This window comes from Balaenoptera physalus (assembly GCF_965194825.1).
Source record: "Balaenoptera physalus genome assembly, chromosome: 15".
NCBI classification, from domain to species: domain Eukaryota; kingdom Metazoa; phylum Chordata; class Mammalia; order Artiodactyla; family Balaenopteridae; genus Balaenoptera; species Balaenoptera physalus.
Window position 1 is genome coordinate 59,042,727 of NC_138894.1, and position 12,580 is coordinate 59,055,306.

Here is a 12,580-nt window from a genome sequence, read left to right on the forward strand (position 1 = left end):
TGGGGGATGCGGGGTCACTGCACGGAGGGGGAAGAGGCCACGGCTCTTGCCTGTCAGGTGCCCACAGGAAGGCTGGGGAGAGAGGACAAAGTCCCCACCACACTGCTGTCTCATGAAAGAAGAGGGTATGAGACCAAGAGGGTGTTAGCATATGACCAGCTGGGAGGCTGGGAGGCTGCGGGGGAGGGAGGGACTCGGCCTGGGCCGGGGCGAGGGAGGCCGGTGAGGGGCTCTGCAAGAGCTGCCAGGCCGTCCCCCTCTCCGGAGACCCTCTCCTCTGAAGGTCACTCCCAGCTCCCTCAGCGCAGCCCCCTCTGCCCACACACTCCAGCAGGCCTGCCCCCTCCCTGGCTGCTGACCTCTGCATCCCTGAAGCACGGGCTTCTCTAACCCTGACCCTCCACGTCCCACCCCTACCCAGACCACAAAACACTGCTATTTAAGGAGCCAGCTGAGGACTCCGCAGCAGTCGGAGCTGCCGGCTCTTTTTTTCTTTTTTTGTCATTCTGGTTACCTAGCAACGCAGCCACTGTGATTGCCGAGGAGACCAAGAGGAGTGACCTAAATCATGCCACGGAACTCCTCCTCTCTTCCTGCTGGTGGAGGTGCCAGATATATTGATATCCGCTCCGCCTCACCTTCTGCACACAATCGCAGGTACAGAACCTTGATTCCCACCTTAGGCTCTTGGCACAGGCGAGGTCTGGCCACGCTTCCGAGGGCTGCCTGAGCCAACCTGGCAGACTGATCTGGTGCGCGGGGTTCCTGAGGGGCGGGGGGCGGAGAGTGCGCTTCCAGAACAATCTCCTGCTGCACTGAATGCAGGGGTGAGTGTAACCCAGCCTGTGGGGCCTCACGCATCAGGAACTCACTGATCACCCCAACTTCCTGCCTGTAAGGCCATTCTTGTATGCACCTTGCTGGTCTGGGAAGGAGCCGGGCCAGGACACCAGCTCCCCGGGTCTTGGGGTAGGCCAGGCTGCGTCTGGACCTCGCTGAGCCTGGCTCTCTCAGTAAGGAGGTTGAAGACCCTGTAATGTGACACCTTTTCCTGAGACTGGGGGGGCTCCCAGCAGCACCCCCAGAAATTAAAGCTAACTTCTGAGCACAGTGCACTCTTCCGAGGAGGGGTCACCACTTTCCTCAGCATCTCAAAGGGGTCCACGACCCACAAAAGGGTGAGAACCTGGCCCTGGGCCTCTTGGACCATACTCACTATTACAAGACTAGAGGCCCTTTCTCTGTTCCCTGGAGGTGGGAAGAAGCTGTCGCAAGCCACTGCGAGCCGTCTGCCCAGGCTCCACATGAGCTCCAGCACCTCGCCACCCCGACGGCCTCGCCCTATCTGTGTTCTGAACCCTGAGCCTCGACACGACCCTGCAGAGTGCAGAGCCAGGGTACGTCATGTCATATGACTTCAGGATGCTCGGGGAGGTGGCCAATGTGATGCGGGAAGGGGAAGAGGTTTGGGAAGACAAATGCCTGGCAAAGTAAGGGGGGTGCAGAGAAGGCTCCCACTTGATTCTCGGCTTCACCTCTCCGGGCCCTTCCCACCTGTCAGGCTGCAGCACCTGCCCTTCTTGCCCTTTCCTGCCAGGACCTGGCCACCCTCCATTCACAGAGGAGCTGCTGGCAAGGCCGGCAGGGCCCTCCTCAGAGATGGCTGCGGGGCTAAAAATGGCAGGTGGCGCAGACGGGGCGGGGCGGGCGGGCAGGGAGGAATCCCCTGAGCCCCACAAGTGGGCTCCGGGTGTTACAGCTCTTGGAACCATCTGTCAGCTCATGCCTCCTTACTTCCTGCCTTCATAGCATCCTCGGCCCCAACACCCTCAGCGCCCAGCTCCGGAAAGGTTTTCCTTTCATGTCACTGCTGAGAATAGCGGCTTATGTAAGTGTGATTCTCATGGGAGGGAAAACCAGTGGGTGCTGGGGCAGGGCTTGGCAGGTGGAGAGCAAACGCAGCTCTGGAAACTGGAATAAGGTCAGCCCCGTGCTGAGCAGGGCTCCTCCTGACCACCCCCTGCCACGTCCTCCTCTCCTCGCAGCGCTCCCTCCACACTCCCTCAGGGGAGGGGGGCCCCTGCTCCCTCCTAGGTGAGTTCCGGATGTCCTTTCCTGATGCCACGCTTCCTCCTGGGCAGGAAGAGAGCTGCGGCCCAAATGGAACAACGTTCCCCTCGCCTGGAACCCATGTCCATGCCTGCCTCAGGCAGTCACATCAACCAACTCACAGGCGGAAATGCTACGATGCCCCAGGCGTGCACATATACTCAGAGAAAAGCATCCACATACACACCTGCCTACCTGGCACAGTCGTAACTCACAGGTAGGCACTAGATTCACACAGGGGTCTGTGTGTGACCCTTCATGCCCCTCATTCCCTGGAGATTAAAATCAGCTGCTGGACAATATTTTTGAATCACTGCCCTGCCCTCCACCCACCTCTGGGAGGGACTAGAGGAGAGCAGACCACCCTCCCCCGCCAAGGGTGAGTGTACAACCCCCAGCGCACCCTGGGTCTTACCTTCCCACAAGCCACCATGGAGAGGGCCACTTGGTACCAAAGGTGAAATTCTCCAAATGCAAACTTCATGGCTCGCTCCAGGCACTGGGGAGAGGGAGATGGTCAGTACTTCCCCTCCAGGGGTCCTCCCCACACCGGCCCACCCCATACCCTTCCAGGGGAATCTCTGCCCAAGTCGCTTCCCGCAGGAGGTCGCCAGAGCTCGTACTTGGTTCCTGTCGGAAAACTCCAGGGGTAACCTGTCTCTGCCACTCGCATGCTGTGTGACCTTGTGCAAGTCTCTCACCCTCTCTGGCCCTCGGTTCCCACCTCCATATCATGTGAACACCTCACAAGGGCGATGGTGAAAAGCAAATGAGATTTGTTAAAGTGCTTTCAAAATGTAAACATCCAATAAAAATAACAACAGCTGACAATTCTTCTCACTATTGTGCCTGGCACCATACTCAGCTTTCTACGTGTATTAACTCATTTACTCTTCCCAACAACCCAGTGAAGCGGGTTCTCTAATTACCCCCACTTCACGGATGAAGAAGCTGAAGCATAGTCAATGACTTGCCACAGTCACAGGGCCAGTCAGTGGCAGACGTACTGACTCCAAAGCCCGTGCATAAAACGCTGCCCAAGTGTACAGGCTTCCTTCTGCTCTTCTCTACGACCACCGAGAAATACCGTCTGCTCCCTGGCCACTCTGATCCTGGGCCACTCAAAGTCAGGCGCTGCCTGTGAGATCTGACAGTCACCATCAGAAGTGGTTCCAGGTGACAGAGGCAGAAGCCAGCGTTCGAGGCCAGGATTCACTGTGCGGCCATGGTCAGGCGGGTGGGGGACAGTGGTAAGGGGTACAGGACCACACAGCAGGTACTTTCAGAGCTTGGTGGCCTGGGTCCCCCCGTGCTGGCTCAACTGCACCCCCTGCACCATCCTGGGCAGAAACCCACCTCTCTGGGCCTCGCCTTCCTCACTGGTGAACTTGAGAGACCACTTATCCCCCCACGTTAAAGAAGGTATCTTCTGGAAGCACCTCGCACAGTGCCTCGGCGTGAGCAAGGGCTCAGCAGGAGTGACCGCCCCTCCTCTCGGGAGCCCTCCCAAACATATGCAAAGAGAATCTGCCACCAAGAGGGCCACCTGTACAAGGAGCCGAGGGCCCCCGAGCCACCCTTGATCCCAGCCTGGATCTGAAAGCTCAAAAATGTGCACAAGCCATTCGCACTGTGGGGAGGGGGCAGGAGAGAGCGGCAGCTCTGTGCTCCTGGTCCCCACATCCTGGAGAGGGACCACCCTCTGGGCCCAGCCCATGGAGCGCTGCCCCGGCAGTGTTTGCCCAATACAGTGGGCATGCTCTGTCTAGCCAGGGTGGGAGGGGGATCCAGGCTCCCGACCACACCCAGCTCAGAACCCTGTCAGGACAGGTAGTCACAAAACACCAGCATCACCTCTGGGGGAACCTGAGGGGTGGATAAGTTTCCTCTTGTGCTTCTCTATACAACACCATGCGTTCTTTCACAAGAAAAAACACATGAAAATATCTGTAAAACAAACAAACAAAAACCACCCTGCCAGTGAAGGGCAGCCCTCTCGGCACTGGAAATAAGACAGTCCCCAGCTGGGTCTCCCAAGAACAGAGCTGTACCCCTTGGTGGAGGCGGGGGAGGGGCAGCGGAGGAGGCGGTACCTCGGAGAGCATGACGTACTGGCCCCTCCTGCCCAGCGTGATGCTCAGGAGGTCGTAGATGGCCGCAGCGCTCCGCAGGCTCACTGCCCGGTCCTCCTGCTGCTCCGGAGCCCGGCTCAGCACCACATCCCGAGTAGCCTGTGGGGAGACACGGTTTAGGAAAGAGCAAGGACAGAAAATGAGCAGGTGCCTGTCCCCACAGGGCCCCTGCCTCTGAGGCCCAGTGACCGTCGCCCTTTCGCCGCTGACCCAGGCCACACTCCTACAACCAGCCAGAGCCTTTCCCCACGCCCAAGACAGAGAGCAAACCCTCCACCCACAGCCCAGGCTGTGGTGAGACAGCAGTCCTGAGGGCCCATGCTCCTGATCTTCAGTGTTTTATTCTGCAAACAGTCAAATCTACAGAAAAGCCACAAGAATAGTACCACAGCAGTAAACCCAATTGTTAACATTGACCACACTGGCTTTGTCTCTCTAATAATGATAATAGTAGTAGTAATAGTAGTCAGTTAAGGCAACTTGGCCCTTCACCCCTAAAGAGGACATTCTTTCTATAACCACAACAGAAATGCCAAATTCAGGAAGTGGAACACCGTTATTTCTATTCTCTAATACCAGCTCATATCCAGATTTCGCCGCCTGTCCCATGGATGGCCTTTCTGGTAGAGTCATCGTGTCAGGATCCAATCCAGGATTGGTGCCATGTCTCTCGTGCCTCCTTTCATGGGAAGAGTCCTGCAGCCCTTGCCTGGCTCCAGGATACTGGCATTATTGAGGATACAGGCCAGCTGTTCTGGGGGACAGCTCGTGTGTTTGTAACCGTCCACTCACAGAAAGAGCTTCAGATAGTATCTGGAACTGACTAGATCAGGTGGGCGGCTCTGCAACTTGACTCACAGGACAGGAGTTTGGGCTGTGGCCCCTCCATGCCCTCTTCTCTTCCTCTGCAGGCCCCCCAAGTCCCTCTGATAAGGAACCCCATACTTCCTTCCCATCACCCCTGCATCCAGCCCAGACCTATCCCCGACTCCTTCTGACTACGGAACTCTCCTCTCTGTCCCTCCTCAAAACCCGGGGTCTCTGTGCTTGGCATCTGGCACTCAGGAGTCCAGTAGCTCAGAGCTGCCTGGGCGGGGCGGGGTTTGCTGCTCAGGGAGGGGAGGGGCGAGGGAAAACGTGCTTTAGGAGTGGGCGATTCTGTACGATCTGAAGGGGGGAGCTCTGTATCACCCCATCAGGGTGAAATCTCCCCATCAGGAACTGGGGACCCTCTTGTTCTGTGGCCTGTGGTCCCACCCTCCCTTGTACACTCGCACCCTGGGGACAGCACTCAGGCTCGGGAGTAGATAAACAGGAGTCATGGGGACCCCCCGCAGGGCGGGGACCAGGCTGGGGATGCTCTGGGCCCCCCATGTCTCCTACACACACACACACACACACACACACACACACACACACACACACACACACACACACACACACACACACACACACACACACACACACACACACACACACACACACACACACACACACACACACACACACACACACACACGGCTGTGCCTGAGATGAAGCAAAGCTGGGTTCTGGCCAGATGCCCCCACTGGCTGCTCCCAGCATCCTCCCCTCTCCTGCCCCTTCTCCCCTCTGCCAAAGGGGTCTCTTCCCAGCGTCCCCCTCCGTCTGTAGAAGAGGCTGAACCCCCTTCCAGAGTTGGGACTCGCCCTCCTCTACTTCCCCACAAAGGACTGCAGATCCAAGAACTTGGCCTTTTTGACAGAATAAAAGGGACCTGCTGACTCTTAAAACCCAGATCCCCACTGGTCAGGTTCAAACAACAGGTTCCACAGGTGGTCCTCACAACCTTCTTCCGGGCAGGACTACTATCCCCTCCTCCAGGTCAGAGGCTGAGGCTCCCAAGGGTGATGACTGCAGAGGCAGAAGCTCAACAGCCTTTGGACTGTAGGCTCTGGACGTGTCCTACCGTGCAGGCCTGAAGCGCATTCCGATAGAGGCTTCTAGAAGCCAAAATGCCTATGAGACCCAAGGACGTGACTCGCCCAGGGGGGCATTTCAGTAAGGGAGGCGGGTGGCCAGGGGTCCCGATGGCTGCCCCTCCAGGCACAACAGGCAAGGGCTGCCCACCGCCCCGACGGGCACGGACCTGTCCCAGGAGAGGGTGCCGGGGGTGCCAGGATAGCCCCAGAAAGGCTGAGCACCAGTGCCAGCCTGGTAAACAAGAGCTGACGGTCAGGTGCCAAAGGGTTAAGGGAGAGGAATGGAGACGGGAAGTGCCAGAGAAATCCCCCTCCTTCCTGGCGATATCCACCCACACAGGCACCAACAGGAAGAGAGAAGAGATTCTAAGGAGAGCCATGGCAGGAACTGTTTCACTGAGGAGCACAAAACTCGCTCTGCGCCTGGCCGTGGACCTCCCCACTCCTCCACCTCCAGCAGCGCCCCAGCTCTCGCCGCCCTGGGTGGGCCCCGCAGAGGCAGCCCCCACCAGGCAGCAATGGGGGTGGGATTGGGGGCAGGAGGTCAGGGAATGAGAGGATGGGAGACACAGTTCCTGCACTCAGGGAGGGGCTATGGAAACGGGACACAGCAGCAGTACACAACAAACACAGTGAGTGGATCTGACCTAGAACTCTGGTGGGAGAGAGAGGTCCTGATGGAAGGCTGCCTGCAGGGGTGGCCTTCCTGCAGGACACATCCAGGATCGGGGAGCCACCCATGCAGACTAGTCTCATGCAGGGGATGGTGAGCAGTGAGCTCTGGTCGGCCTATCCTCCAGGTGCAGCCCCTGCCAGACCCCAACTCCCCTTTCTGTGGCTGCCATGAGACCCTGCCCACCTGGCCAGCTTCTCTCCGCTAGCTCCCAAGTCCTTCCCTGCAGCTCCCTCTCCTCACCAAGGCCCATCTTTGTTCCGTCTGTCAACGTGGATGCCTTCTGGCTCCTCAAACTCAATTCAAGGATCCCTTCCTTCTGCCACTGTCCCCGACTTATCTCAGCAGGCGAGGCTGGCCCCCCACCTCGTCCTCTCCCAACCCTGGGAACACACCCGGGCCCCCGCACAGCCCACTGGCTCATGGGTTCTCGGGGCAGGGATGCATCTCGCTCATCTCGAGCCTCCCAGCCCCAGCACAGGCCCGCACACGGCACTCTCAAGTGACATTAGAAAGAGAAGGATTTCTGGGCCTGGTGTGGAAACTTCCTCCTGTTGCCCTAGACCTTGACCTTTAAGAGAACAGTGTCTCTGAATGTGTGTGCCCGGTGGGAGGGAGGCATGGACTTCCAGCTCTGAGCAAGCATTAGGTCAGAAGGACAGGAACAGAAGAGGGGCTCACAGCAGCATCTCCTCTGCCTGGGGACCGCCCCCCAACACACAGACAGCGGGGCAGGCATCTTCTCGGGGGTCCTCAGGACTTGGCACTTGTGCCAAGAGGGAAGCGTGGGTCCCCAAAGGAAAGCCAAAAGCAGAAGTTTGCCGAGTGGTTGCTATGGCTTTGGGGCAGGGCTGCAGTGAAATGCTCCAGTGCTTGCAGGGCAGCTGGGCAGCGTGTGTACGTAACCATGCAACAGGGTGGGCTGGGGAGAACTGGGGCAGAAAAAAAGGAAGCCTCGGGGGGCTGGCAACAGGGTAGGAGTTCACGTGCAGCTCAGGGGCCAGAGCAGGCCTCAGTGCACAGGGCCTCAGACCCTCTGGGGGCTTCAAGTCCCCGCCCAGGGCACCCCAGGTGTCCCATTCCCTCCTCTGCTGCACTCACCTCCCTCAGGCCACACAATGCTCCCAGCTCCATCAGCAGCCTGCCTTGAACTAGTCCCAGTCACACTCTTTCCCTTCCACCATTTAAATGTCCTCACATGGAAATCCTCCAGATCAGATGCAGTGAGAGACATGAATTATGCAGAAACTAAACGGTCTTCTCACCACCATACTCCTTACTGGTTTTGGGATAATGGCAGGCTATTCTCCTGTTTTCCCCTGCAAAACCCCCAGGCCCCCCACCTCTGGGGGTGCCCTACTCTTATTTAATCCATGAATTTAATCCCAGGCAGGGCTCAGCAGCTCTCCCTGAGACAAGCTCCTAGCCTTGGACCCTCTGCTGTCCTCCCAGTCTCCCCAGACTAAGGGACGTTCACCCCAGGCCTCCAGCAGGTCAGAAGAGGAAAAGCCAAAGAAACGTGGTCCTCTCCACTCCCCCATCATCCAGTGTGACCCACTTGTGGTCTTTGGACACGTATCCATGAAGCAAATATGGGGCCTTAAGAAAACGCCCACAAGGGCAACGCCATTCCCCGAGGTGGGGCAGCCCACGTGACACCTCAGGCAAGATGGTTCTTGCTCAAATAGCCATCCCTCATGTGTGTGCCATGCATTTTAGGAACTTAATTATCACTGCCATGATCTCACAGTAACCCCACGGAGGGGCAGGATGAAACTGCTGCTGTCCCCTTTGCAGGCAGGGAAACTGAGCCCCAGAGGGTGTACTAACGTGTGCGGAGTCTCCAGGAATTAAGGCTGAACCTCCGATAGCCAGTCCAGGATGGCTTCTGCTGCCCTGAGCACCTGGTGCCTCGTGGGCTCCTCTGCCAGCCCTGGTCCCCACCCTCTGCTGGCTGCAGGGCCACAGACAGCACTGACCTTCACTTCGCCCAGCCCCGTTTCTCCTCTGATCCTGGACACAAGCAGGGTAGGAGAAGGAAAGGGAACTAACTTGTAGAGCACTTTGTAAGTGGTATCTCATAATGCTGACAACAACCATCTCCCGTTCTATTGTCCTATTTTACAGATGAGAAAACTGAGGCCCAGAGAGACCAGGGAGGCTCCTCAAGGCATACAGATAGGGGGTTAAGGACCCAGATTAGAACCTAGACATTCTGACTTCACTCCTGGCTCTTCCCCTGCCTCCAGGTGCTTCCAAGGAAGTGTCCACTAGCCCCGCCCATGCCATCAGAGGCCCTCAGATGTCTCTGCTTAGGGAAGCACCAAAGCGAAACACAGGCTGGACTTTCTCAGTCAGGCCTCAGGTGCTGCTTCTCTGCAGAGAACAAGCTCCTTGGACCACGTCACCCCTGTTCTCAGGGACAACCTCTCTGCTGGCCAAGGACCCAGCCTCAGGGCCCGCTGCTCACCTCCCTCAACAATCACCCCAGAAAGGAGTCTCCTGGTGGCATCAGTGCCTGGCCCCTGCCCCTCCTCCCTGGAGGATGCTGTCACGTTCTGCTCGTGCTGTCACCCCCACCGGCAGACACCATCACCACCGGCTCTCGAGCCGCCAGTCCACAGAGCCAAGAAATAACATGCTCTGTGCCGTGTCCCATCTACACAGCGACCCCAGCCAGGCCCCCGCCAGCCCACACTCCTGCGCATCGGGCTCCTACAGCAGAAATCTTCCTGCCAACGAGGGCGTGAGGCTCTCCCACCTCCACTGCTCCAAGGGTTCTGAGCTGGCAGCATTAACAGACCCTTTCCGCTTGCAGCCTGCAGCACAGCAGGGCCTCGTGTCAGAGCAAACCAGGCGCCAGAAGCTGGAACAATCTGTGCTCATCTGCTGAGTCCCAAATGGAATCAAGCCCAAGAAGCGTTTTTGTTTTTTTTTTTTTTAACCAAACAGTATCCTCAAACCAATTTTTCTCCCAACCAGACCTGAATCTAAATGTTTTCTAAAATTAATGACTCAGAAGCAGGTAGTCATCAGGATAAAACGAATACATGTTCAACACCCACAATGTACCAGCCACCTTCGTGCTCATTTTCTTACTTCATCCACCCAATTCCTGCAAGAGAGACCTTATTAGCCCCATTTTATAGAAAACTGAGGATCAGGGAGGTAAGAGACTTGCCCAGGCTACACAGGTTGTGAATGGCCAATTCAAGATTCAAATCGCTGGATGCCTGATGTTGGGCACGGATGGCAGTTATTTTGTTAACCTGCAGGATCCCAGGCCCCACGGGCTTACCCATCCCCCCACCCTCTCTCAGCCCAAGCCTCTGTGTCCTTTCAGCTCCCGAAAGCCTGACACCAGCAGCAGCTTCTCCCCCAGCTGAACGAAACAGGGGCTCGAGGATTCAGTTTGCTCTAACACATATTTTTATGCCTTAGATCAAGATTTGAGAAATGGCAGAGTCCTGTACCTCCTGGTTCCCCAACTGAGAAAATCAGGCTGATTTTGACACATGGTTCTTTCAAAAACTAGTCAGAAAGAGAAAAACAAATACCATATGCTAACACATATATACAGAATCTAAAAAAAAAAAAAAAGTTTCTGAAGAACCTAGGGGCAGGACAGGACTAAAGACACAGATGTAGAGAATGGACTTGAGGACACGGGGAGGGGGAAGGGTAAGCTGGGACGAAGTCAGAGAGGGGCATGGACATATATACACTACCAAATGTAAAACAGATAGCTAGTGGGAAGCAGCTGCATAGCACAGGGAGATCAGCTCGGTGCTTTGTGACCACCTAGAGGCGTGGGATAGGGAGTGTGGGAGGGAGACGCAAGAGGGAGCGCATATGGGGATGTATGTATACATACAGCTGATTCACTTTGTTATACAGCAGAAACTAACACACCATTGTAGAGCAATTATATTCCAATAAAGATGTTTAAAAAAAAACAACTAGAATATGCATTTGAGGTTCAGCAGACTGAGATAATTCCTTCTGATTTGGGGACGAGGATTTCCTCCGTGTCTCCAGACACATGTTCCACTGGGTAGGAGGACGCCTGGGACAAGCGCTGTGATTTAACTATTCCTCATTCTACCCCCAGTGCTGAGCACAGCCCAGCACACTGTCGCTGCTCAAACAAGACTGGATGGTGGAGAGATGAGCAGGTGGGTGGGTGGATGGGTAGGTGGATGGGCATTTTTAAGTGTCCTTTTGGTCCTGAAAACTCAAAACTGAGTCCAAAACACAAATCTCCTTTAGCCATTTATAACTCATGTCCCTTGCGTTTCTCTGAAAGCATTTGTAAGGTTTCTATTTACCTCTTGAAAGACATGGGCTGCCCTATTCATTCTGATCACACTCAGCCCGAAACAAAAACCATACTTCAGGTACCAACCCCACACCCAGACGCCATGCAGCCTACTCCTCTGAGTTCCAAACCGCAAAATAGGGGTGGACGTGCTCAGGAAACCTGCAAACACCCTTCCCTGGAGCAACTAGCTCTGGCGGCCCTGGAAGTGGAGAGCTGTGATGATTATGCCTCCTGGGCTGGTTGTGCTGCAATAGCTGTTACTGCCGCATAAAGAATTCTGCAGGGATTAGGAGAACCCAAGGAGCAGCCAAGGCAGCTGCTGCTTCTGTAAGTTTCTCCCTATCATCTGTAGCCAAACCCAGCCAGCATTAAAGGGAGATGAGGAAAACCCTGCTGGTACATGGAGGCCAGGCTGAGCCTCAGGGGTCAGGTGAAGGGTCAGAGCAGGAGCCTGGCGCCCACATCTGATGGAGAATGTGACCTGCAGGAAAGGAGGGGGTAAAATAAGGGCAAGTGAGAAGTCAGAGGCGGTCTGGTCACTCTGAAAAACCGCGCAGAGCCACAGTGGCCAGATCCAGATCCCAGGTGGAAAGCCCTCAATAGATGAGACACCAAAGCTATGTCCATCGCCAACATCCTCCCCCAAATACCTGAAGCTTCTAGATGTGTGACAGGCTGGGTGTGAGCAGGAGGAAACCAGCCAGCCAGCCCTGGAAGAGTGCCTCCTCCCAGCTACGGCACACTCGGCATCTGAGCACTTCTGCTGCTGTGCAGGCCACAGGGAATTCCCACGACACCTGCCTGGCCAGCCGGCCTGGATCCCCCGAGTCGCCAGTGGAGGCCAGCCGGCCACATATCCTCTTGAAAGAGCTGCTTAGAGGGAAACCACCTTGGCTCCAAGTATGGGTCACCTTTTAGTAAAAGGCCATCCTCTACTTTGAGATATATGGGCAGCTTGAGGGTTTGGGGGGAATAACTTTAATGGAAAGGCATCTCAGCTCTGGTTCTGGGCACCCGGATCAAGTAATGGCCACAAAAAATACTTAGGGAGACAGAGCCCAGCCTCTATCCCTGCCAGGGAGAAAAATGCTGACCATTCTCACACAGACAGTCAAGGCCTTCCTTGTTTACAAAGCCCTCGCCAAGCTCTGTCACACTTGATCCTCAAAGTTACCCCCTTGACCCTTTGACAGATGAGAAAACCAAGACTTAGAGCAGTCGGTGAATCACAGACGTGATTTGAATCATGGCTGCAAGGATTATTAGTATGAGACCTTGACCAAGACATGTACCTGTCTTGGACCTTACTTTTCTCATCTGTAAGATGGGAACATATTAGTATTAGACTGAATCATATGAAACTGTTATTTTTCAAACCGCTCAA

At 55.9% G+C, this 12,580-nt stretch overlaps 2 protein-coding genes across 14 annotated transcripts in view; one reads left to right on the forward strand and one right to left on the reverse strand.

Moving 5' to 3' along the window:
• The window catches only part of TTC7A (tetratricopeptide repeat domain 7A), a 178,599-nt gene that overhangs the window by 71,303 nt on the left and 94,716 nt on the right, over positions 1-12,580 (reverse strand). For all 9 annotated transcript variants that reach the window (XM_082427710.1, XM_082427709.1, XM_082427712.1 and 6 more), the window contains 2 exons: positions 4,203-4,340; positions 2,525-2,608 (listed from right to left, as the gene is read on the reverse strand). In XM_082427710.1, the coding sequence (XP_082283836.1) occupies positions 2,525-2,608; positions 4,203-4,340 (222 nt within the window). The remainder of the gene's footprint in view (positions 1-2,524; positions 2,609-4,202; positions 4,341-12,580) is intronic.
• Positions 406-2,940, forward strand: LOC309644239 (uncharacterized protein). Of its 5 annotated transcripts, none has more exons than XR_014254301.1 (5): positions 406-657; positions 1,255-1,397; positions 1,810-1,888; positions 2,146-2,326; positions 2,683-2,940. XR_014254301.1 is itself a non-coding variant. In XM_082427902.1 (5 exons), the coding sequence occupies exons 2-5, from the start codon at positions 1,305-1,307 to the stop codon at positions 2,789-2,791; spliced, it is 516 nt and encodes a 171-aa protein (XP_082284028.1). In that variant the 5' UTR covers positions 406-657; positions 1,255-1,304; the 3' UTR covers positions 2,792-2,940. The 5 variants fall into 5 exon arrangements, 3 of the variants coding, with proteins under 3 accessions (XP_082284028.1, XP_082284030.1, XP_082284029.1); XM_082427902.1 differs by having other exon boundaries at positions 1,760-1,888; positions 2,142-2,326; XM_082427904.1 differs by having other exon boundaries at positions 1,760-1,888; positions 2,142-2,326; positions 2,713-2,940.